At 38.5% G+C, this 27,760-nt stretch overlaps 1 protein-coding gene across 2 annotated transcripts in view; it reads left to right on the forward strand.

The window, feature by feature from the left end:
• RABGAP1L (RAB GTPase activating protein 1 like) overlaps positions 1 to 27,760 on the forward strand; it is a 740,636-nt gene that overhangs the window by 206,755 nt on the left and 506,121 nt on the right. For both annotated transcript variants that reach the window (XM_027565384.1, XM_027565383.1), the window contains exon 13: positions 12,199 to 12,349. In XM_027565384.1, the coding sequence (XP_027421185.1) occupies positions 12,199 to 12,349 (151 nt within the window). The remainder of the gene's footprint in view (positions 1 to 12,198; positions 12,350 to 27,760) is intronic.

The following is a 27,760-nucleotide window of genomic DNA, read 5'->3' on the forward strand; positions in this document are numbered from 1 at the left end:
TGAATAAGTCTGTCAAGAAGGAAGTGCTCAGCTGCTGAAAGGTCAGGTTGTAGGAAGCCTGAGAATTCCATTGGGTCCAGCAGTTTGAATGTCGCTGGTGACTCACACAAGACACTCTCCATAGAGAGGGAGGAATGAAATCTGGTTGGACTATATCTAGGAGGAAAGGTGATCATAAGGTATGGATAGATAACTCTTCATAGAAGTTTTGCTATAAAGGGGTGATAAGAAATAAGGACATATTAGTAAGTGAATGTGGGTTGAGAGGTAATTTGAGAAATTCTAGAAATTAGGAAGGTCAGTATAGAATGTACATTGTGTGTTGCTGGACATGACTTGCAGAGAGAGAAAATTTGATGATGCCAGAGGAAGAGGACACAATTGCAAGGGAAGCTGATGAATAGGCAGGAAGAGATGGGACTTGTTGAGTGATGGAGTTACAGTTAGGAGCATGATGATGCTGCAAGTCAATGACCGAGCCAGGGTTTGAATCTAGGCAGTCTGGCTCCAAAGGCAGGACTTTTTAACCAGTTGGACAGACTCCCATTTCTATAATGTACGTAGATTTCTGGATTCATTATTATGGATGCATGTAGAAGGTTTACTAAGAGACAGAATAGACTCAGAAAATTGATACTCTTTCCAGTCTTCTCAGTTCAGTTCAGTCGCTCAGTTGTGTCCAACTCTTTGCGACCCCATGAACTGCATCACGCCAGGCCTCCCTGTCCATCACCAACTTCCAGAGTTTACCAAAACTCATGTCCATCGAGTCGGTGATGCCATCCAACCATTCATCCTCTGTCGTCACCTTCTCCTCCTGCCCTCAATTTTTCCCAGCATCAGGGTCTTTTCAAATGAGTCAGCTCTCTGTATTAGGTGGCCAAAGTATTGGAGTTTCAGCTTCAACATCAGTCCCTCCAAAGACATTAAAACAGAATTGTGACATAATGGATAAATGTTTCTGTTAGCACCCAGTGGAAATTTTGGAATGAACACGGAAGTAGAAAAAAAATACAATAAACATAATAAAGACAATTCCCAACAAATATTTTAAAGGTGAAGTTGCTATTATGGGGACTTACCATTTGGTAATCCGGGGGCTCAGATTCACTCCCTGGTGAGGGAACTTCATCCCGCATGCTGCAACTAAGAGTTCGCATGCCACAACCAGAGATTCTCAGTGCCGCAGCAAAGACCAGGCACAGCCAAACAAATAAAAGTAAATACTAATAAAAAATTTTCTTGGAAAATAACTTTTAAAAAAAGAAATTGCCTTTATGATGCTTTTAATTATTTAGAAGGTAATTTTGGAGTTGGAAGAAATTAGCTAGTTAGGACATAACTGCATGGGTTGATGAGGTCTGTACCAAACTCATGGGCCTTATGTATAAAGTGGAGTTCCAAATGGAGTAAGAATTCTAAAGTAGAGTGATGGGATTCCTCAGCTACCATTCAGTGTACATTTTTTCAGAAATATCTTTCTACATTATATTTTTTGTAGTGGACTTCAACCAACTTGTTTATAGAATCTTAGGGAACTGTTTTAAAGAACTCAGATAACTGGTTTTTAGACCTGTAGAAAACTTGCTGAATTTTTTACAGTTGAAGTATTTTTATTTTTACTTGTCTTAATTGTAATTGTGTCATGACAGTTTATGTGAAAATGATGACATTTGAGAAGTTTATTTCTATTACACAAGAATTGACAAAGTTTTTTAATTGCTCTTGGCATATCTTTTTTAACATTAATGTTTTTGTGGGTTTAAAACATTTCAGTGAGTCTTAGGAATATTAGCTAGGGACTTAGAAGAAGATATTTTTGTGGTTCAGTTAGGTAGAGCACCTATTGTGCTTCATTTTGTGCTTCGGGGGGAAATTTTTTTTATGAGGAGACAGCCTGTATTATCAAGGGGCTTTTAAATAAAATATAGTTGAAAGTATTTTGAACTTACTGTGAAACAATGAGATCACTATATTAAAATAAAGTGAAACTTTTATGGATAAAATCAGAACTCAGATAATGAAATGTGTTATTAGAAAGATATAAAGGAAGAGTAATACTAATTTTAAATTATCAGAAAAAATAAAGATATTATGGAAAAGATAATGGAAAACAGACTAAAAATTCAGTGATGGAGGTCTTCATATGAGATTAGAGTTAAGGTGTTCTGAAATACTACATAAAAAAGTGAGCAAACAAAGATTGAGAGAAAAGGAGAGAAAGAGGGCCAGGGAGAAAGAAATTGAGCAAATGTTTGTGACAGAAATTTGGGAAGATCCCCTGAAGAAGGGAATGACTGCTCACTCCAGTATTCTTTCTTGGAGTATTCCATGGACAGGGGGGCCTGACAGGCTGCAGTCCATGGGGTCACAGAGTCGGACATGACTGGGCAACTAACACACTTGTGAAAGAAAGACTTGAAAACACCAAACTGAAAGTGGCAGCAAGGTTTTTTTATGTGTTGAATATATTCAGAATGGTAATGCTGATGTCTTGCATGTTAAAATAATTTAAGGAATTTAAGGAATTCGGGTAGAATTATTTCTGGAAGACTGTTTCTGGTTTTGAATTGTATCAAAGTTGTTGAGATTCTTAAAGACTAGGAGAACACTGTGCTGACCCTGAACAGTTAGATGTAAGTCAACTTTTGTGACAGGAAGATTTTCTAACCAAAACACTAAGGGAACTTTGAGATAAAAACTGAGTATTGGTTTACTATATATAAATAAAACTACCTTCAGACTATTCATTTGCCTTTGTTAGACTTTCAGAAAATTGGTACAGATTTAATAGGCACTTTGGTTGTATTCTTCATGACTATCCTTATTATCAAGATGGGAAAACATGTTCTTAATCCATGATCTCTCAACCTAGCTGAACATTAGCAAAATGACCCCCCAAAATATCTAAACTCGGAAAACATGAAGAATTCAAATTGCTAAGCATGAACATAAATAGCTTCTTTTCTTTTCACATCAGTATAATGTTCAACTTTTTTCCACTAATGAAAAAACCCGGTGAAAGCATATACAAATCAGAACAAAATATGTGCTCTTGCTTTTCCTAGTGATCTTTAATCTATCTCTTTTCTTGAAACTTCTTCATGTATCTTGATTAACTTAAAGTAAGACCTCGGTTGACATATAGGTCTTACCATGAATGAGGGAAGGACAAATCCCCAACTTCACTTGATGTTTCCCATCTTTTAGTTTCAGTTCTAACTATTCCTTTTTCTGAGAAGACCTTTTAAATTGGGTCAAGCTGCTGCCCTCACATTCTCATATCTTCTAGCCACCTACTTCCACTTCTTCTCTATCAGTTGGGGCAATTGGAATTGCCCCAATTCCATAAGTGACCAATGAGTATCATTCAATGGCTTTTCTTCTCACTTCTTGATTTCCCTGCTGTTGTTGTTAGAAATTGTAGCTCCTCTTTGAAATTCTTTCCTAGACAATCTTAAAAATAGAGAAAGTTCTTATATGCCCGAACAGTTTCAAGAAAAGGTCCCTCTTTGAAGGTAACTAGAAGGTAACTGCTTTATGATGCTGTTAAATCAGTGAGACTGTTTGCCTTTTAAAAAAGCATTCTTTAGCTTAGCCGTATTAGTTGTTCATGTTAATTTAGTCTCATAAGTCTATTCTTTTATCTAAAATTACTGAATACCTTGTATATAACAGGCACTGCACTAGGTGCTTGGGATATATAAGTAAAGAAGACAGAGACTCCTTCCCTTGTGGAACTTACATTCATGCATTACAGACTTCTCAGTTACTATTTGTTTAGTACATCTGGTTTATATGTGACTTTTTGAATCATTTGATACCTATATTGCTTCTAGTGCCGAGTTCAACACTTGTCGTAATTAGATGCCTGCTTCTAAGTCTCCTGATAGGTATAGTTAATGTTGTATTAAAGCAATGACTGTATGCAATTATATTTTTATTAGAAATACTGAAACAATGACTATTTTTATAAATTGTCCTTTTGTTTTGGATCTTCTCTGGTCATAGATATATACTATAGCTTTTGGCTTGGTATCCATTGATATCAGTATCTCTTAAATACAGGGTGCTGTATACACTATAATTAATTACTGTATCATTACCAGAATAATCAGTAATTTAAAGCTGTTAATCATGTTGTATTATGAACGACCCAGTTCTTTTTAAATGTCAGTCTGTAAGTTAGCTCAACTGATGAAGAACCAACCTGCAATGAAGGATACCCTGGTTCAATTCCTGGGTGGGGACGATTCCCTAGAGAAGGAATAGGCTACCCTGGTGGCTCAGAGGTTAAAGCATTTTCCTGGAATGCAGGAGACCCAGGTTTGATCCTTGGGTTGGGAAGATTCCCTGGAGAAGGAAATGGAAACCCATACCAGTACTCTTGCTTGGAGAATCCCATGGAGGGAGGAGCCTGGTAGGCTACAGTCCATGGGGTCACAAAGAGTTGGACATGACTGAGCGACTTCACAACACGACACGACATGACACGACACAACCCCCTCCAGTGTTCTAGGGCTTCCCTGTTGGCTGAGATGGTAAAGAATCCGTCTGCAATGCGGGAGACCTGGATTTGATCCGTGGGTTGGGAACATCCCCTGTAGAAAGGAATGGCTGTCCACTCCAGTATTCTTGCCTGGAGAATTCCATGGACAGAGGAGCCTGGCAGGCTACAGTCCATGGGGTTGCAAAGAGTTGGACACAAGTGAGCCACTTTCACTTCACTATGAAGATAAATAGTGCCTGGGTTTTTAAGAGAGGAGAAAAGACTTTTTTGTTATGCCTGGCCGATTAGACGAGGGCCAGCTAGAATACTGGTTGAGTTGAATCATATTACAGTAAAAGGTATACTAGGGACTGTTGACTATTAACCTGAAGGTGTGTGTTTGCATGTGTATGTGTGTATGTATGCCTGTGTAAGAAGAGATAGTTCAGATTCAGAATCTTATATAATTGATTATGCAGAGTAATTTGAGCCAATATGATATTTAATCAAGCTGTTTTCCTCTTCATTTTGTCTGCTGTATTGGAAATACATTACCATGTAATAGGATGAGTGGAAGTTAGGAGGTCATTACAGAGGTTGTAGAATGAGTAGAATTGGTGGCAGTGGAGATCGGAGTGCAAGGATTTTGGAGAGGTTGGGAAAATAAAATGCATTAGATTTCTTGATAAATTAGTAATAAATTATGGGATAGAGAGTAATGTGAACATTAACATCTAGGTTTCTAATTTGGTTGAATTGTGGTGACAATCACCGAGGTAGGACACCCTGGAAAACGATCAGGTTTAGGGAGAAAGAATATGAGTTCAAATTTGAATATATTGATTTCTGGAGCTCAGAATTTGTGGGGAAGGGTAATAATGCCCAGAGATGAGAGAGTGGAGAGAATTAGATCATTGAGGGAGAGTGGAGAGATTGACAGCTTGAAACACTTTAATAGAGGAGAACAATCAGCAGTTGGGTTTGTGAGGAGGGAAAAGAGAGTGCTTTGTCACTGATGCCAAGGAAACAAAATGGTCAACAGTGGAAGGACTGAACAATGTCTCTGGAATTTAGTGGCATGGAGAGAGGTCATGCATTACTTATATAAAAGAGAGAAGCCATGCTGAAATGAGCTGAGGAATGAGTGTGAGAGAAGAAATAGAGATAATGTACAGTCATCGTTACAGAAATTTGATGTGCAAAGTGGGAAGACAATATGACATCTGGAGTGTTATGTGGGGTTGAATAAAAAGGTTTCTTTTATATGGGAGGTATTTAATAGCTGTAGATATACAGAGCTGACATTGAGCTCTGTATAACATGTTCAGTTCAGTTCAGTCACTCAGTTGTGTCCGACTCTTTGTGACCCTATGGACTGCAGCACAGGCCTCCCTGTCGATCATCAACTCCTGGAGTTCACCCAAACTCATGTCCATTGAGTCAGTGATGCCATCCAGCCATCTCATCCTCTGTCGTCCCCTTTTCCTCCTGCCCTCAATCTTTCCCAGCATCAGGGTCTTTTCAAATGAGTCAGTTCTTCGCATCAGGTGGCCAAAGTTTTGGAGTTTCAGCTTCAACATCAGTCCTTCCAATGAACACCCAGGACTGATCTTTAGGATGGACTGGATGGATCTCCTTGCAATCCAGGGGACTCTCAAGAGTCTTCTCCAACACCACAGTTCAAAAGCATCAATTCTTCAGCGCTCAGGTTTTTTTATAGTCCAACTCTCATATCCGTACATGACTACTGGAAAAACCATAGCCTTGACTAGACAGACCTTTGTTGGCAAAGTAGTGTCTCTGCTTTTTAATATGCTGTCTAGGTTGGTCATAACTTTCCTTCCAAGGAGTAAGCGTCTTTTAATTTCATGGCTGCAATCACCATCTGCAGTGATCTTGGAGCCCCAAAGAATAAAGTCAGCCACTGTTTCCACTGTTTCCCCATCTATTTGCCATGCAGTGATGGGACCGGATGCCATGATCTTAGTTTTCTGAATGTTGAGCTTTAAGCCAACTTTTCACTCTCCTCTTTCACTTTCATCAAGAGACTCTTTAGTTCTTCTTCACTTTCTGCCGTAAGGGTGGTGTCGTCTGCATATCTGAGGTTATTGAGATTTCTCCTGGCAGTCTTGATTCCACCTTGTGCTTCCTCCAGCAGTTTTCATTCCAATCCCAAAGAAAGGCAAAGCCAAAGAATGCTCAAACTACTGCACAATTGCACTCATCTCACACGCTAGTAAAGTAATGCTCAAAATTCTCCAAGCCAGGCTTCAGCAATATGTGAACCGTAAACTTCCTGATGTTCAAGCTGGTTTTAGAAAAGGCAGAGGAACCAGAGATCAAATTGCCAACATCCACTGGATCATAGAAAAAGTGAGAGAGTTCCAGAAAAACATTTATTTCTGCTTTATTGACTATGCCAAAGCCTTTGACTGTGTGGATCACAATAAACTGTGGAAAATTCTGAAAGAGATGGGAATACCAGACCACCTGATCTGCCTCTTGAGAAATCTGTATGCAGGTCAGGAAGCAACAGTTAGAACTGGACATGGAACAACAGACTGGTTCCAAATAGGAAAAGGAGTACATCAAGGCTGTATATTGTCAGCCTGTTTATTTAACTTATATGCAGATTACATCATGGGAAACGCTGGACTGGAAGAAACACAAGCTGGAATCAAGATTGCTGGGAGAAATATCAATAACCTCAGATATGCAGATGACACCACCCTTATGGCAGAAAGTGAAGAGGAACTAAAAAGCCTCTTGATGAAAGTGAAAGTGCAGAGTGGAAAAGTTGGCTTAAAGTTCAACATTCAGAAAACGAGGATCATGGCATCCAGTCCCATCACTTCATGGGAAATAGATGGGGAAACAGTGGAAACAGTGGCAGACTTTATTTTTCTGGGTTCCAAAATCACTGCAGATGGTGACTGCAGCCATGAAATTAAAAGACGCTTACTCCTTGGAAGGAAAGTTATGACCAACCTAGATAGCATATTCAAAAGCAGAGACATTACTTTGCCAACAAAGGTTCGTGTACTCAAGGCTATGGTTTTTCCTGTGGTCATGTATGGATGTGAGAGTTGGACTGTGAAGAAGGCTGAGCGCCGAAGAATTGATGCTTTTGAACTGTGGTGTTGGAGAAGACTCTTGAGAGTCCCTTGGACTGCAAGGAGATTCAACCAGTCCATTCTGAAGGAGATCAGCCCTGGGATTTCTTTGGAAGGAATGATGCTAAAGCTGAAACTCCAGTACTTTGGCCACCTCATGTTAAGAGTTAACTCATTGGAAAAGACTCTGATTCTGGGAGGGATTGGGGGCAGGAGGAGAAGGGGACGACAGAGGATGAGATGGCTGGATGGTATCACTGACTCGACAGACGTGAGTCTGAGTGATGGACGAGGAGGCCTGGCGTGCTGCGATTCCTGGGGTCGCAAACAGTCGGACACGACTGAGCGACTGATCTGATCTGATCTGACTCTGCATGTAAGTTAAATAAGCAGGGTGACAGTATACAGCCTTGACGTACTCCTTTCCCGATTTGGAACCAGTCTGTTGTTCCATGTCCAGTTCTAACTGTTGCTTCCTGACCTGCATACAGGTTTCTCAAGAGGCAGGTCAGGTGATCTGTTATTCCTGTCTCTTTCTGAATTTTCCATAGTTTATTGTGATCCACACAAAGGCTTTGGCATAGTCAGTAAAGCAGAAATAGATGTTTTTCTGGAACTCTCTTGCTTTTTCTATGATCCAGCACATGTCGGCAATTTGACCTCTGCTTTCTCTGACTTTCCTAAAACCAGCTTTAACATCTGGAAGTTCACGGTTCACGTATAACCATGTAGTACATGTAGTATATTTAACATGTAGTATATTTAGTTACTTTGAATTACTCTTTTATTATTCATCATGGGACTCACAATTAAGCATACTTTGCATTTAATTTCATGAGATACGAGCTTAGCCCTTGGCACACTGTTGTTTTTAGTTAGTTTTATTTTACACTAAGAGTTTTATACTGAACTAAGAGTTCAGAAACTCACCTTGGCCTCAAATCATTTATGTTTTTCCTATTAAAAAGTATGTTGTTGCTGTTGTTGTTTAGTCACCCAGACGTGTCCGACTCTTTGCAACCCCATGGATCGCAGCATGCGAGGCCTCCCTGTCCCTCACCATCTCCCGAAGTTTGCCCGAGTTCATGTCCATTGCATCAGTGATGAGACTCAAATAATAAAATTACAAAAACGATCCTTTTATGAAACTGTTCCTGCCTCTCTGTGGTGCACCATTCTTTTGCTAATTTTAAATGCAGTTGGAGATTGAAGAATAAGCAGCTGGAAGGAAACCCATGTGTCATATAGTTTACTCAGGTGTAAGTCTCATCAGGAACAGTTAATAATCTTTCTACCTGACATATTTTTTTAAATCAACTCTTTTTTTTTTAATTCTTTCATTTTTTGTGGGGTTTGTGCTAAGTCTCGGAGAAGGCAATGGCACCCCACTCCAGTACTCTTGCCTGGAAAATCCCATGGACGGAGGGGCCTGGTAGGCTGCAGTCCATGGGGTGGCTAGGAGTGGGACACGACTTCACTTTCACTTTCACTTTTCACTTTTCATGCATTGGAGAAGGAAATGGCAACCCACTCCAGTGTTCTTGCCTGGAGAATCCCAGGGACGGGGAGCCTGGTGGGCTGCCATCTATGGGGTCGCACAGAGTTGGATATGACTGAAGCGACTTAGCAGCAGTGCTAAGTCTCGTTGCTGTAAGGGCTTTTCTCTAGTTGCGGTGAGCGGGAGCTGCTCTCTAGTTATGGTGTGCAGGACATAACATTGTAACATTGTTATGTTATGACATAACATTGTTGTAGCCTCTTTTGTTATGGAGCATAGTCTCTAGAGCACAGGCTCAGTAATTGTGGCAGGTGGGCTCAGTTGCTCAGTGGCATGTGAGATCTTCCCAGACCATGGATCTAACCCTTGTATCCTGCATTGATAGGCAGACTTTTTACCACTGAGTCACCAAAGAAGCCTCTACTTGACGTATTTTATGGAGCATATTTGGCTATGGTGTTTTTCCAAATTAATTTATTTTTTAATTGAAGTCCACTGGAGAAATTTAAAGACTTGAAATGATTTTTTTTGTGTATGATTATAAAAAGGTTCAAGATCATTGTAAATGTTTCAAACAGTATAGAATAATAAAAGGAATACTTTCTCTTAATTCCATTACATAAATATTTTGGTGTTCATTCTTCCATATTTTTTCCCTATGCATGTCAAAAGCAGGTTTCAAAATAGTATGTGTTAAGGAGAGAGTGTGAGAGAGAGAATGTGTTTTTAAAATAATACCATATATGCTATTTTGAAACCTGCTTTTTTCACTTAGCAGCATAATTAAGGTTCTTTAATGGTGCCATGGCGTGTTAAATCGTGTAAGCTCTACCTCTTTTTACTCTGTTTTGCTTCAAGCCTGTCAGTATCGTCAGCTTAGGTTCTCTAACTCAGCAATATAAAAGTTTTCCCTTAAGAGGCTGAAAGAAAGCAGAATGGTCACAAATTTGATGGTTTATTATAGATATTAATGGGATGAGTTTACCTGAACTTTCAAGTTATGGAAATTGTTACAGTTTTTCTGAGATAGTTGGGTTATGAGAGTATGGGGAAAGCTTGAAACATATTTTCAAATGAAGGACATGCCAAAACTGAGGTCTGGGCTGCATTTGGAAGAGTGTAAAGATAGAGAAGTTGGTAAAGTAGGCAGGAGGCCAATTTCAGAAAATAGACATATGGTTTCTATGACTTCACAGGTTCAGAACCTGAAGCCAAAACCTGGGATGTTAGACCAAACCACAGTATATCTTTAAAGTTTGGATGGTTACGTTAGGTAAGAGATTAAAGGTGAGCAGCAAATAAAAGTAGAGATAAAGTCTGAACAAAAAGGTGTGGAACATAGCTCCAGGTTCAAGCTAGGCATAGGCTGGAAACTACAATTCAGTTTTGGTTCAGTTGGGCAGGTTATCAGAGTCGCATACCTGCTACGTGATCACTGGCTTCATGACAATGTATTTATCTTTGTTCAGGTTCTAAGCACCCTTCAGTTCAGTTCAGTTCAGTCGCTCAGTCGTGTCCGACTCTTTGCAACCCCATGAATCGCAGCACGCCAGGCCTCCCTGTCCATCACCAACTCCCGGAGTTCACTCAAACTCATATCCATTGAGTCGGTGAAGCCATCCAGCCATCTCATCCTCTGTCATCCATCCCCTTTTCCTCCTGCCCCCAATCCCTCCCAGCATCAGAGTCTTTTCCAATGAGTCAACTCTTCGCATGAGGTGGCCAAAGTACTGGAGTTTCAGCTTTAGCATCATTCTTTCCAAAGAACACTCAGGGCTGATCTGCTTTAGAATGGACTGGTTGGATCTTGCAGTCCAAGGGACTCTCAAGAGTCTTCTCCAACACCACAGTTCAAAAGCATCTTTTTTTCGGCACTCAGCCTTCTTCACAATCCAACTCTTACATCCATACATGACCACAGGAAAAACCATAGCCTTGACTAGAGGGACCTTTGTTGGCAAAGTAGTGTCTCTGCTTTTGAATATGCTATCTAGGTTGGTCATAACTTTCCTTCCAAGGAGTAAGCGTCTTTTAATTTCATGGCTGCAATCACCATCTGCTGTGATTTTGGAGCCCAGAAAAATAAAGTCTGACACTGTTTCCACTGTTTCCTCATCTATTTCCTATGAAGTGATGGGACCAGATGCCATGATCTTCGTTTTCTCAATATTGAGCTTTTAAGCCACCTTTTCACTCTTCTGTTTCACTTTCATCAAGAGGCTCTTTAGTTCCTCTTCACTTTCTGCCATAAGGGTGGTATCATCTGCATATCTGAGGTTATTGGGATTTCTCCCAGCAGTCTTGATTCCAGCTTGTGCTTCGTCCAGCCCAGCGTTTCTCATGATGTACTCTGCATATAAGTTAAATAAGTAGAGTGACAATATACAGCCTTGACATACTCATTTTCCTATTTGGAACCAGTCTGTTGTTCCATGTCCAGTTCTAACTATTGCTTCCTGACCTGCATACAGGTTTCTCAAGAGGCAGATCAGGTGGTCTGGTATTCCCATCTCTTTCAGAATTTTCCACAGTTTATTGTGATCCATGGGTAAAGCTGCTAAGTCTATGTGGCTCGGGAATTGAAGAGGTCTTATGAGGTTTGTAGGAAAGGGCTAGGGTCTTCCTTTTGCAAGCACTTTGGATCAGGATTTAGAGGTATAGTCAAGGTGTTAATAGGTCTCTTTTCTGATCCACTCTCAGCATCCCTAGCCCCCAGTCCTTGCCGCACACACCGTACATTCATCTCAGGGGATTCAAATGGCTCTTTTTATGCCTTGAAATGCTGCCTGAGAATATACAGTTAACACATTCATTATTATGAGTAAGTTCTTCGAATGTTTAAAAAGTAAATGAGAGGAAGGAGGGTGGGATAACGTGGTTCACTAATAAGCAAGATGCAATCAAGAAAAAAAGTTGAAGACGTTACTAAACTTAAACACTACTAATATTATTTCATGCCGCTTCCTTCCATTTTCCTCCTGATTCAGTCTTACACTTTTTAAAAAAAAAAATATAAACTCACTAATACATTTTCCATAACAGCAGCAGATCAGTAGTGGTGAAGGGAGTATGAATGGTTTATTTTCTTGTTTTCTCAGGCACAGTAATCTTGGTGCACGACCAAAGGGATTGTCCACTCTGGTGAAGAGTGGTGTTCCTGAAGCATTGAGAGCAGAGGTATGGCAATTATTAGCAGGCTGCCATGACAACCAAGCGATGCTGGATAGGTACCGACTTCTTATCACAAAGGTAGGAGCTCTTTTCATGTTACTCTCATGTGACAATATATTAAGTAAATCCTGTTTTCATAGCTCCAATAAGTCATAAATGCTTTGAACTTTTTGAAAAGCTATACTGCATTGTTTGGTGACTTTGTCTGCCTTTTGTTCTGAACACTTGTTGAATAGTGATAAACAATGGACTGTAGTCATCTATGAACACTTAATGCCTTGGCTTTCATTTTTTTCCTTTTAGTGATTGTTATAACTATTTACTACGTTGGAATATACTTATATTTCAAATACTTTCAATTAATCTTTCTTACTGTGTGAGATTTATATACAGTTGTACACAGTATAATTGTACTCTAGTATAATTTGAAAGTCAAATTAACTTCAAATTATGACTGTGCTTATGTAACCTTACACGTAGATGATGTGGATAGTTGCCCAGATCCTTATCCTGTCAGGAGCCTCTGGTTCCAATGTAAATTACTCTGCTTATGTCCTAAAAACTGATTTTAAAACATGCGTAATCTTGGCTCCTAGGCTTTCTTCTTAGGTCTTACCTCCCAATTTCTTAATCTACTCTAAATCATGGATTTTAAAATAATGATAACTTTTTTTAAAAAAGAAAATCTCTATTCATAAAGGAATTTTTTTGTTCAGTAAGACTTTATTCCTTAGGCTACATCAGCTTTTAAAATTCTTTAGCCCCTCTAATTCCTTCTCCCCTCCCTTACCTCTTTGCCTCCAATCCTTCCACAGATATTTTCTGAGTTCCTAGTATATTCAGTCACTGCTCAATTCATATATTAAACAACCCTTTATACCATTTGTAATTAGTATTTTCTGTAGTGGGATGTTCAGGATAATCCATTGATGTTGGGGGCAGAGATATCTAAAGTTCCATTTGCAATTTTAAATTTGCAAATATAAAATGATGTTAAGCTATGCTCATATTTGCTATGCTTTGGTACCTTACTAAGTCCTTGGGGCTAATGGCCAGTTATCCCTTGTGGTTCAGGAGTGAGGTGGGGGAAGAAGGGACTTGCACACTTTGGAATGAAATAACAGTGGTGCCCACACTCATGTATTCACTTTTAGAATATTCAGTTTTCTTGCAGTTTGCATGCATTAGGTTAGGTGGATTTACAGGTTATCTAGTTCTAATCTTCATAGGATAGATGAATGGTTTACAAAGATTGATGTCACAGGATGCTACATATCAAGATACTAAAAAAGAGAAACACAGTACTCTTTTCCTTCAGTCAAAACTAAAATTATAATAATGGATGACAAAGCAACTACTTTGGGAAATAAATTCATGTTATAGGAACGGATGTTTGAAATTTTTGGCAATTTGAACATCACTGTGATTTTTGTGATTGAAAACTGCATGTCTGTGTTATAAAAAAACTCTTACCATTTTCTTTCTTTGAAATCTGGAATCATAAATTTCAAGAACATTTAAATCTTATGCAAGTAGTTGCAGGAAATTTGAGACTGATTGTTAGAAATATAAAAATTCACTGCATTCTGATTTATTAAGAACACTTTGAGAAAATGAGGAATCGCCTAGCTCTATTTCATCAAAATGGTTGATGGGTGGGACTGAAACAGGTGATGCGCCTCTGCTCTGTGTTAGTGTTTTCCAGATGTGATCATGATTAAAACCATGAATCAAAAACCTGATTTGGGAATGTTTTCAAACTGTCGTTTCATAAATTGCTTGACAAACATATTAAAAGATAAGGAGTCATAGTGTATGATTCTGTCCATATGAAATGTTCAGAATCGATATGTCTATGGAGACAGAAAATAGACTACTGTTTGTTAGGGTATGGAGGAGGGGAGGAATTGGGAGTGACTGCTAACAGGTTTGAGGTTCCGTTTTGGGATGATGGAAATGTTCTGGCATTAGATGTGATGGTTTCTCACCATTGTGAATATACTAAAAACTAGTGAATTGTACACTTTGGTGAATATTATGTCATATAAAGTTTATCTTCATAGAAAAGTTACAGAAAATAGAAAAATTAAATGACCCATATTTTATATTGAATAGTATTTTTGTAGTATTTTTGTTAAGCAAACATTTTTCATTTTAAAAAATCTTTTTTATAGTCTGTTTCTATGCTTTATAGTATTTTTATTAGTACAGTAGCACTTGTGAATAATAAACATAAACAATAAATATACATATATTGGAAGTTTATGCTCAGACATTTTTATTAATGATACCCATCTGAGCAAAAATGTCCAGAGACCATAACTCTTGGCATCAAATCACTTTTTCCTATGAGTAAGAAATTGTGTACTTTTAATGACTATTTATGGGGTAGTAGCTACTGTCATATTCCTTTCTTCGCTAAGAGGCTTTGTTAATTCATACCTTTTAAGATTTCAAACTTTGAGAGAAAAATGAAAATAGTCTGACACAATGTTGTTTATAAACTCCAGACTATATAGTATATGTTTTTATGTGTGATAAAAGCTTTACTAAGCATATACTTATACACATATACTAAGCACCATGGTGGTTTTGAATATACAGTTTTCAGGAAGAAGATCCAAGAGACAGAATGACATAGATGTTTTCATTGAACAAAATATTCCCAGACTCCTTTCACTCTGGAATTCTGACAGTGGTTTACTTTCTGCCTGAGAAGACTGGAGGGAGGAAAAAGCCATATTGTTTTTCTTTGGCAGTAGTAGGCAGATGCCTGGCCTTTGCCACTTGTGAGATTTTCATCTGCTCTGGACATTCCCTTATGAATCTCCCGCCTTCATTCTGTGTTCCTTTTCCCTGCAGTTTCCTATCTTGATTAGCAGTGGCAACCTCCTGATTCTTTGGACTGTAGTTGTGGCAGACCTAAAAGCTAGCAGTGATGTTCCCAATCTTTTGGTCTTCCAGTGTTTAAGGACCTAAGTCCTTGCATTAATCCATTTTGAAATGTTTAACAGGTTCTGTGTCCCTGACTGAACTCTAATATATTTGGTCTGTGCTTGTCACCTTGTTGTCTCAAATGACTTCTCTGCATTGTATTGTGTCCAGTAAAGAGGAATGGAAAGACAAAACCATCCAAACTTAAGGTTAAAGGAGTAGTCCTCCATACTGCCAAGTTCTGCCCAAGATCTCTGAAATCAGCTGCAAGGTTGGGTATCCCCAGTGCCATTCTCACTTCATACTAGGTGGCTACAAATTTGGGGGTCCTCATAGACTCCTGCAATTCATGGGGTTGCAAAGAATTGGACACGACTGAGCTACTGAACTGAACTGAGTAGACTCCCCCAGTCATGTAGCAAAGTGTTATACTTATGATTACAAGTTTTTTTTAAATAGCAAAAAGATATACATCAGATATAAATTAGAGTCAGCCAAAAGAAGAGATACATTGGAAAGAATCTGCAACTGCAAGGGTTCCAAGGAAGCTTACATTGTCCTCAGGGACACCTTAACTTCCCAGCATCAATCTGTAGTAGTATGCATCACCAACCCAGGCATTTCAGCAAGCTTTGGTGTCCAGAATTTTTATTGGGGTTTCTTTATATATATAGTTAGAGACTTCCCTGGTGGCTCAGATGGTAAAAGCATCTGCCTACAATATGGGAGACCCGGATTCAGTCCCTGGGTTGGGAAGATCCCCTGGAGAAGGAAATGGCAACCCACTCCAGTATTCTTGCCTGAAAAATCCCATGGACAGAGGAGCCCAGCAGGCTACAGTCCATGGGGTCACAAAGAGTCAGACACGGCTGAGCGACTTCACTTGACTATATATATAGTTAATCTTTATATATATAGTTAATCACATACATGGGTGATTGATTGAATCATTGCCAACCATTTGGTTGAACTAAGTCTTTAGTCTTCTCTCCACTGAGATTGGTTTGAAATCACCTGGCTCAACAACCCTATCCTCTAATTTCATGGTTGGTCTTTCTGGCTTGGCCAGCTCCCATGCTTAGTACTCTTCTTAGAATAAACTGTCTATAGTTCTTCCATGAGTCACCTAAAATGTAAGCATAAATTGTAAGAGGTGATTGGTGGGTCCTACCATGAATGACAAAGATGCCTCTGTCATTTGGGAAATTCCAAGTGTTTAAAGGTTACCTTCCATGAGCCTGAACTTTCCTTGAATCTAGAACTCGTTGGCATATCTGGACCAGGTGTGTCACCCTTATAAAGAGCTTTTCCTTAAACCCCCAAACAACAACTTCCACTTAATTTCCTTGACCGGGATTCTGTTACATGACTATCTCCGTGGAAAGCTGGGAAATGTTTTTTTAAAATGGTTTGTTGTGGCTCCTCTTCATCCACTGACATACGAGTTTATTAATAAGAAAGAGAGACTCAATACTAGGTAGACACCTGCCTTTCTCTGCAAGACCTGCCTATTGATAGTGACAGTGATTGAGCTTTGTTGTGGAATAATTTATAATGAACTAAGCTTAGTAGCTTATTTTAGGACAGCAAATGTTCACTAATTGCCATTTGAGATTGACTAATAATGTACAATTTAAAGATAGTATAATAAATATTTTCACCTTTGGTTTATAAATCAATGACCACATAAAATTTTTAATGTTATTAATATTTCTATCATTAACAGTGCCATTTATCAAAAGCATTTTAATATAAACAATGTAGAAATGTGTGGCTCTGATCATGTGCCTTTATTCGGGCTCTCAAGTCATAACATTTCTGTGAGAGGAAGTACAGTGGTATATTTAACTTCATTGTCTTCCTTGCTTGATAGCCAAACATAATAAAAATAAGATGAATAATGACAGTATTGTTCTTTCTCTTTGCTTTTGGGTAGAAATCAGACAGCAAGTGCTTGTAGCCAAGAACATTAAGAATGCACTTTGGTGGTGAATGCATATGAGCTTAGGAGATGCTCAGGAGAAAGAAGGTGAATACCTAGAGGATTTTCAGTAAGAAGTGCCTGCATATTTAGTCCAAAGCTGGTAGTATTTTCTTTTGGTCCCATTAATCTCTCCTCTCTTATTAAGGGAATGGCAAGAATTCAAGATCAGTTAATGAACTGGTTCAGCTTGAACAAATAAATTTGCTAAAATCACTCCCAAATATATCAGATAATATAAGGAAGAAGGAAAAGGTGATTGGGCTCTTAGGAGAAAAACTAGTCTGTTTATCATTTCATCCTTTGGTAGTAGTGTACTGGTTCACTCTTTGAAAAAACAAATCACATTCTAAAGCTTTCTTTTCAGGTGAGATGGCATATAGCCAACAGACTGAATCAGCCTGTCATCTGCTTTGTGTAATCATCAGTACAATACATTAAAGAATAGTATCCGTTGCTCACTCAAGCTTGTACTTCCTGTTTCATAGACATACTATTCCTACTCTTTATTACTTACTTTCTGTTCTTCATACATTGTAATACCTGACTAAGCCCTGAAATATGCTTGATTTTGTGACTCCATCATATTAGCATGTCAACCTTTGCCTCGGGGGAGGGAGCTGTCATAGTGTGCTTTTAGTTGATAAAAGCACTTTGCAAGCCTTTTTGACTGATGGGAAAAAGACTTTAGGGACCACAGTTTTAAAAAGGATGGAAAACTCTAGACAGATTTAAGATGAACCAGGACAGGAGCTGCAGACTAACTGGTAACCTTAATCTGGAGCTGAGGACCAAACAGAACAAGCCAGATGAGCTGATCCATCTAAATCATGGAGAAATTATGTTAACTCCAGTGCCAGGATCAGGGAACTATTAGGTACAACTTGCCTTGGTGAAAGCTATAACTCCACTTTGGGAGGAAATGGTGCTCACTCTGGAGGGAGGATGAGATGGTTGGATGACATCACCAGCTCAATGGACATAGTCTGAGCGCACTCCAGGAGACAGCGAAGGAAGGGAAGCCTGGCGTGCTGCAGTCCATGGGGTCACGAAGTCAGACGCGACAGTGACTGAACAACTGGAGGGAGACCATGGGTTCAGATTTCAAGCTCTGCTGGTTACTAGCTCGTGACCTTGGGCAAATTCCTTAATTATCCTTCATCTCATTTATAAAGTGGTCTTAATAATACATATTGTATAGAATTGGGAGGGTTGAATAAGATAATAAGGTAGTTTACATAAAGCACTCAGAGCATGCCTAATACATGGTAAGCACTCTCTAGTGATAGGGGATGAGAAAAATTATAGAACAGTGTATGTTTCAATGTTAAATGAGTAGCATGGAAAAGAAGGAAATATGGAGATTACTATGGGTTCGTGATATCTGTGCAGATTAAGGACATTGTTCTGAGCAATAAAGAGAAAGAAGGAAAATGAAATATGTGTAACACTTTTATGTAATTGTGCCACTGATTCATCCTTTAATTTATTAAACATGCAGGTGTTTTCTCTGTGAAGAGTAACACTGGTATCTTATCTAGTAGAAATGCACAGTCCAGTGGGGGAGTCAGTCTGGAAGGCAGAGGAACGGTGATGACATGGTTAAGTTCTGTGACAGAGATATGAACAAGGTGATAGGGGAGCACGGAGACTGGAGGAGCCAACTCTTTTGCCCAGGGGCCAAGAACAGGAGGGTGTGTTTAGGCTGAGGCAATGCCATACCCAAAGACACAGAGTTGTGAAAAGTTGTGCCATGGTCAGAGGCTGTAGGAAATTCAGTATGAGCCACAGGGCACTCTTCATTATCAGCTTTAGGTCAGCAAGGACTGCGAATGGATTTGCTCACTGCTGTAACCTTAATACTAGGACTGCCCTCTAGCAGATGCTAAAACATACTTGCTGAGAGAACCAGTGGAAAGTGTGATGGGTATTATGTCTAGTGCTTTCATATGCCCTTTCCAGGCAAACCTGACAACTTCAATGATGGCACTCCCATTTTTACCATCGATGAGATGTGAGGTTCAGAGAGTTTGAGAGACCCACAGTTACTAAACAGCAGAGTTAGTATGTGAATCCATACAGTAGAGAACTCTAAAATAGACGTGAAAGGGATAGGGCATTCTTATGTTTTGTCTTTTAAAGATGCTTTGGAAGGGAAAACTCTTTGTATTTTCCCCATCATTAATCATTAAGGGTAATAAAAGGTTAGAGAAATACAAGCAGTATTATCTCCTTTTCTCTACTTTATGCTCATCATTGTATGGAAATGAGATTTTAGTTTATTTGAGGAATTCTGTTTATAGCAAAAAACATGTATAAACTTTCCATATGATAGAAAATTTCTAACAGTACTTTATAGAATCAGTAATAGAAAAGCTGAAATCACCTAACTTCAAGCCGTCCCTCTTCAAGTGGGTATTGACACATCTCTCCTGAAGTCGACGTGATGCTTCAATCACTGTGTGCTGCTACAGGGTTTCTGCCAGAGGCTGAGGACGCCGACACTGTTGATGGATCAGTGGCAGACTTGTACCACATACTTCTGAAAGTATAATTTCTTTATTGCTTATCATTGAGATTTCTTGTTATTTCTATTAGCATTCTTCATGATATTGAGGTGATCTGAAAGGGCAATGGAAGGATTGTAACCTTGCTGCTCCTTATAGAAACAAAAAGAATTTAGAGCTTCAAAGATTAGGATCAGATCTTTTTAAAAAGAATATTTAATTTTGGTTACAGCGGATCTTTGTTGCTGGGTGCAGCTTTCTCTGGTTGTGGTGAGCTGGGGCTACTCTTCGTTGTGGTGCACGGGCTTCTCGCTGTGGTGGCTCCTCTGGTGGCGGAGCTCAGGCTCTAGGTGTGTAGGCTTTGGTACTTGCAGCTCACAGGCTCAGTAGTTGTGGTGCATGGGCTTAGTTGCTGCACAGTAGTGGGATCTTCCCAGACCAGGGATTGAACCTGTGTCCCCTGCATTGGCAGGCAGATTCTTGTCCATTGTACCACCAGGGAAGTCCAGAATTAAATCTTAATTGCTGGCTTTAGGAGCCCTTGAGTATGACAGGGTAAGAGTATAAGACAATGACAACATTTTCACACATTATGAGCCATTTGACATAGGGAAGATTGTGTGTGTTTTAGGGCAATCTGCATTTTATGTAGCTTTACAGAAATGTATGTATAATTTTTGTAATTACATGGCATGTGTGGTATAGTTTATCAAATCTGATTACTGCTTATATAACATAACAAGTATTGGACTGTAATTCTCTCCTTTTTTGTAGAAGTGATCTAATCGATAACATTCATTCTTTATATTTTGTTAAAAATAAGCTTTTAATTGATAAGCCTTCAGAAGTAATGTTATCATAAGCCATTTCCTTCTGTCACTTAAATTTTCTTTTTTCCAAATGAATCTTTTCTTTAAGAAGTGTTTGTATATATATGTGCGCACACACAATTTCTTTTAAAGGATTTAAATTCTAGTGCTAGATTGACCTGAATGTGAGTCTCACCCCTGCCATGTATTAACTTGTGATCTTGAGAAGTTATCTCAACTTTCTAAGCCTCAGCTTCATCATTTGTAAAGCACAGATAATAGTAGTACCTACTAGAATTGTTGTGGGAATTAAGTAAAATGATAAAGTGCTTGGCGTATAGTGTGTATTTAAGATATGAATGTATGATATTGGTAATAATGGATATTTGTATCAGCGTATACCGCTACTTTCAGAGAAGGCAATGGCACCCCACTCCAGTACTCTTGCTTGGAAAATCCCATGGACAGAGGAGCCTGTTAGGCGGCAATCCATGAGGTCGCTAAGAGTCGGACACGACTGAGCGACTTCACTTTCACTTTTCACTTTCGTGCACTGGAGAAGGAAATGGCAACCCACTCCAGTGTTCTTGCCTGGAGAATCCCAGGGACGGGGGAGCCTGGTGGGCTGCCGTCTCTGGGGTCACACAGAGTCAGACACGACTGAAGTGACTTAGCATAGCATAGTATACTGCTACTTTAGTGTTAGTCAACTTCCAGTCACATAGTTTTCATGAGAGCATATGATGTGAACAGTAGCTGATAGAATTAAGCATTAATCTTTTTAGAAGTATGAAAAAATCAGATTTGTCTTTTTTTTTTTTCCTTCTGGCTAGTGAATATCATGGAATGTTTGAATCCTTAAACTTGGCTTTATAATGATTATATGAATTATTATTTAGTCATCATGCGTATTCAAGTATATAATAAAGTTAAATGATACTCTCTAAAAATCACTCCTAATGGCTATATGATGTAATCAAGACTGCAAGGCAGATAAAGTGTCATTCACTTATTAATTCACTCATTCAGTAACTCATTATTGAGCATCTTTTATGGGCCAGACCCTGTGCAGTTCTAAACCTGTGTAGACAAAAGGGGCTCACAGCTTTGAGGAGCATGGCCTAGGGAAAGCCAGACCTATATGCAGATAGATCAAATATATGATGATACAGGTTATAACAGGTATTTTAACCAAGTGTGTGGAATATGAAAGAGGTAGTGGCAGCTCTGCTTGGGTGAGTCAGGGAAGACTTCATGGGGAAGTTGATGCCTGAGATGGGAATTTAATATGTCTGAGTGGGATAGGGGAGGGAGTAGTTTACATGATGATTCAGGTGCCCTTTGGTGACTTAGCTTGGATTATCCTGGAAGCCTTAGGAAGTGAAGTCAGTGTGCTCCTTCCTTCCCTCACTTCCACCACAGTTGGCTAACTACATCCACTACTTATGGGTCAGTGTTTGTTCCCTGGTAAAATGAAAAGAACATAATACAAGTCTATTCTTCTTAGAATAAGTATGTGAAGTGAAAAACCTTAGAAAATATGTCATATCAAAATGGATATTTATATTTAATTAATGTACCTAGAGTTGATGTAATCATCATAATTGGTTGATGTACCTAGAGTTGAAGTAATAGAATTCGAACAAGTAATTTTACAGTATCTATTCGGTAAATGAGTACCTACTGTGTGTCAGGTACTGTGCTAGGATGGTAATGCACATTCATTTTTAAAATCAGTGAACTGAAAAATACCACACGCTAAGTACAAAACAGTAAAACTTGCAAAGAAGAAGTCTAATTTGACATAGTACAGAGAGCATATGCTTAAACCTCTATCAGCGAGTAAAAAGGGCAAAGTTGTAAGTAGTTGGTAGTTCGGTAGTTGCTGCCAAAAAATGTTTTTTGGAATATAAATAAAAAACAACAGTAAGAGTGGCCTGTTTTAAGATTCTGCACGTTCTCTGCTTTCTTGAGCATTGTATGGACAGATGAAGCTTCACTGTGTTTATTCTTGTCAGGTTATTGGTGCTGCTCAGAATAAAGCCTGTCTTCTCTCTGTTCTCCAGTGTATTATTGTAGCAGATGGCTTTTAATAAAACATGTAGCTAAAGAAAAAATTTTACCCTATTTTAGTGGACTGTACTGTAATTATAATTACTGGACAGTCTCAAGAGGGAATGTTTAAATTGTTTTTTTTAATGATCAAATGAAATTTAGTGAATATTTGAAAAGTGAAATTAGGAATCAGTTACATTTTATTTTCAGTTTCCCCAACTAAAGTAAACTTTGTATGTCATTTAACCAGATAGATATTTGCTTTTTCTTTACATGGCTTAATTTTTAAAAATTCAATGCTGCATGTTAGTCAAATAACATTCAACACTAGTTTCATTGAGAGGCAGGGCATTGCTTAATTACATAGCTGTTCTGTTGTCTGTCATCACCTTGTCTGTTTGTAGGAAATGAGCTTTTTGATAGAATGGGGTTACTCCTGCTGAGTCTGTACCATTGGTATTATAAAAGTCACAGACGCTTGTACGGGTATATTACTGATATTGCCATAAAATTTATACAAACTTCTACAGAAAATTTATAATTCTTTAAAATTTATTAACCAAAAAAATAAGGGGAGCAAGGACACTAAAGAATACCCACTGTGTTGTAATGAAATGACTTGAACGTGTACATACTGGAAGGTCTATATTAAAGGAAACTTAAGAATTATTGAGATTCTTTAAGAAAATGTGCCTTTTATTTTCTTTTGCATAATAAGGGCGATGGTTTCTTAATACATAATTATACCTTTGCTTGTTATTTATGGGATAAATTTTATTAAATTTTCTTTGTTCTCATTACCTGAGATCTTTAATTTTCTATCATATCAACATGGACAACCACATGTATAAAAACTATGATGATATGTGTGAATCTGAGACGTCAGAATTTTCTCCCAGCATCGATCGATGTTTCTATAAAAAGTTAAAAATATATTCTTAATTGTTTTCATGTACTTAAGTGATAATGTTCTACTTCTAGTACTAAGTATTGTTTTTGTTATTCTTTAAACATAGTAAATAGTTTTGAGGTAAATTAAAGGAAAAGATGATTTTCTAATGAATTAGAGTAGGAGAGAAGGCGATGGCACCCCACTCCAGTACTCTTGCCTAGAAAATCCCATGGACAGAGGAGCCCGGTAGGCTGCAGTCCATGGGGTCACTAGGAGTCAGACACGACTGAGTGACTTCACTTTCACTTTTCACTTTCATACATTGGAGAAGGAAATGGCAACCCACTCCAGTGTTCTTGCCTGGAGAATCCCAGGGACAGGGGAGCCTGGTGGGCTGCCGTCTATGGGGTTGCACAGAGTCGGACATGACTGAAGTGACTTAGCAGCAGCAGCAGCAGCATACTGTTTTGAGAGAAGACTTTTGGGCTATTGCTGAGCATGGATTCAGTGGCATAAAAGCTATATTTATAGCTATAGAATTAAGGATAAGAGGAAGGCACTAATATTTTTCTTAAATCTCATAATTTTCAAGAGGCTGAGGTTATAATGTGATTCCTGGGTCCCAGTTTTATAATAACTGTGTTGGACTTCGGAGAAGGCAATGGCACCCCACTCCAGTACTCTTGCCTGAAAAATCCCATGGATGGAGGAGCCTGGTAGGCTCCAGTCCATGGGGTCGCTAAGAGTTGGGCACGACTGAGAGACTTCACTTTCACTTTTCACTTTCATGCATTGGAGGAGGAAATGGCAACCCACTCCAGTGTTCTTGCCTGGAGAATCCCAGGGACGGGGGAGCCTGGTGGGCTGCCCTCTATGGGGTCGCACAGAGTTGGACACGACTGAGGTGACTTAGCAGCAGCAGCAGCAGTGTTGGACTTACCTGCATATATTTCTAGAGCATATTTATATTTTATTGGATAATATAGTGTAATAAGGTTTCTCCAGGGTTTTTCTTTGGCTTTGATTTACTTTTCCATTCAAATTTGTGCTTAGATAAGTTTACTTCCCTGGTGACTCAGACTGTAAAGAATCCTCCTGCAGTGAGGGAGGCCTAGGTTCGATCCCTGGGTTAGGAAAATCCCTGGAGGAGGGCATGGCAACCCACTCCAGTATTCTTGTCTGGAGAATCCCCATGGACAGAGGAGCCTAGTGGGCTATGGGTTGCAAAGAGTCCTGGGGTTGCATGGGGTTGTAAAGAGTCGGACACAATTGAGTGACTAAGCACAGCACATGTTTACTATTAATTAGTGCCAAGGTTAAAAAAAAAAATGAAAGTGGATATCCATGAGGCAGGCACAAAGATCCCCCCTCCTCCAGCGTATTATTTATTTCTGCTTGTATTTTAGTGACAGTTTTATTTGCAACTTCTTGCTTGATTACTTCATGACCTTCTCAGCATCTTCTCTTTCTATGTCTCTTTATACTTTATATTTCTTTGTCTCTCCATCATATATTTCATTCTTTTTTATTACCTGCCTCCCTTTCTTAACTATCATAATGTAGTTCTGAAAAGTGGGATTTTTAAAAATTTGTTGTTTTTTATTTGCTGGGTTTCATGTTACCAGTGAATTTCTCAGATTAGGCTGCTTTTTACTTGAATGGCTTTTAGTTGATTTTTAAACTAACAGGACAGTAGATTGTGTCATCATACAGAAGCTGTCATTTTGTTGTTCTCTGTATTCCCAGAGCCTGGCATTAGTTCTTACTAAATATTTGTTGAATATCTATATGAATTAAATTCTTTAGGTTAGTACTTCATGATTTGAATTAAAAAAGTAGGAGTTAATGGCTGTGACATTGTATGTAAAGAATTGGATTAGAAATTATGACTGTTGGGTTTTTTAAATAGAACATTTCAAGTTATAGATCAGAGCTGATTAATTGAAGCCTCACTTTTTTCGTCACATTTAATGAGTAGCTTTTAGGGACCAGACACAAGACTAGTCCTTGAAAAGTTGTCTTTTTAATTTATTCTTTCTTGTTATCATTACTTCTTTCCAGATTATGTAGTCTATATGTAATTTCTGATATGCATACAAAGATCTGAACATTTGACATGGACTATGTCTCTTACTGCAGACTCAATCCTAGTTTCTATTTCCTTTTTTCATCAAATAGGAAAAAAATAAACAAAGGGAAAAAACCCAGAAGAACCACTGAGTAAATTTAAGCTTATCATAGCCTTAGAAAAATTCAGTTTCTTTGTGAAATTTCTTGAACTGTTTCAAGAAAATACTAGGTAAATGCCATGTTGGGGATACTCTTGATGCTGCAAAATTTTTTCAAATTTAAAGCTGTAATGTACAGACTGGCTTTTGTCTTAATATATTCATTTCATAGAGTGTTTCAAACTAAATATTGTAATTAATTCAATATGTTGCAATTTTGAAAGAATAGTTATACCATAACAATTAAATATGATTCTTATTTGTTTCCTTTTTTCTTTATGTTAAATCTTTATTTTTTCTAGTATCACAATTTATCAATTATACTTCTATTAAGCACACAAAAGACTTTAGTTTTTTACATACAAACTTTTTTTATCCCTATGAATGGCGAAGAAGAGTGAAAAGTGAAAGTGAAAGTCGCTCAATTGTGTCTACTCTTGCCGCCCCATGTACTATACTGTAGTAGGTAGCCTTTTCCTTCTCCAGGGCATGTAGGTGAAAGTTGCTCAGAACTTCAAAATTTTTGGATTGGAATATTATAGGTATGCACATTTTCTTCTACAAGAGAGAGCTTTACTTGTTACTACTGTCAGAATAATTCAATCACTTCTACCCTTTAAGAGGATGATCTCTGACATGTTTAAAAAAGCTACTTAATCTTTTAATAGATGACTAATTTTTTGAAGACAGCATCACGAAACTTTTACCTTGACACCTGTAAAAATGATGTGAAAAGGAGCAATTTCATTGAACTCTTGAACCTTCAGTCCGTGTTTGAAAAAGTATAATTAGTAATTTTTAATTGAATGCTTGTTAATTTTTTTACCCTCTTTCTAGTTGGTACTTAGGTACACTAAGTAAGGTTCTGTCTTTTCATACAAATTATTTAATCAAAGTCTCTGAGGCTCTCTTGCTTTACTTTCTAGGGACCTCAAATCTTTACTTTTGTTATTCACTTGTTAAGTCACGTCCGACTCTTTGCGACCCCATGGACTGCAGCACACCAGGCTTCCTGGTCCTTCACTATCTCCTGGAGTCTGCTCAAACTCGTCCTTTGAGTCAGTGATGCTATCCAACCATCCCATCCTCTGTTGCCCCCTTCTCTTCTTGCCCTCAATCTTTCCCAGCATCAGGGTCTTTTCCAATGAATCAGTTTTTCGCATCAGGTGGCCAAAATATTGGAGCTTCTACTTCAGCATCAGTCCATCCAATGAATATTCAGGATTGATTTCCTTTAGGATTGACTGGTTGGATCTCCTTGCAGTCCAAGAGACCCTCAAGAGTCTTCTCCAACCCCACAGCAAAAGCATCAATTCTTCGGCACTCAGCCTTCTTTTTGGTCCAAGAATCATCCATACATGATTACTGGAAAAACCACAGCTTTGACTAGAAGGACCTTTGTCAGTGATGTCTCTGTTTTTTAATACACTGTCTAGATTTGTCATAGCTTTTCTTCCAAGGAGCAAGTGATTTTTAATTTCGTGACTACAGTCATTGTCCACAGTGATTTTGGAGCCCAAAGAAATAAAATCTATCACTATTTCCACTTTTTTCCCATCTATTTGTCATGAAGTGATGAGACCAGATGCCTTGATTTTCATTTTTTGAGTGTTAAGACAGCTTTTTCACTGTCCTCTTTCACATTCATCAAGAGGCTCTTTAGTTCCTCTTAGCTTTCTGCCATTAAAGTATTATCTGCATATCTGAGGTTGTTGATATTTGTCCTGGCAATCTTGATCCTAGATTGTGAACCATGCAGCCCAGCATTTTGCATGATGTACTCTCCATATAAATTAAATAAGCAGGGTGACAGTTATACCACCTTGATGTACACCTTTCCCAATTTTGAACCAGTCGGTTGTTCTCTGTCCAGTTCTAACTGTTGCTGCTTGTCTTGCTTACAGGTTTCTTAGGAGACAGGTAAGGTGGTCTGGTATTCCCATCTCATTCTAGGCCCCACATCAGACTTCCCAACCTGGAGATCTGACAGAGGAACTGGGAATACCCAGGGAATCTAACTTTGAAGGACAGCGGGATTTGATTTCAGAACTTCCACAGGACTGAGGGAAACAGAGATTCTTAG

This window comes from Bos indicus x Bos taurus, chromosome 16, assembly GCF_003369695.1.
Source record: "Bos indicus x Bos taurus breed Angus x Brahman F1 hybrid chromosome 16, Bos_hybrid_MaternalHap_v2.0, whole genome shotgun sequence".
NCBI lineage: Eukaryota > Metazoa > Chordata > Mammalia > Artiodactyla > Bovidae > Bos > Bos indicus x Bos taurus.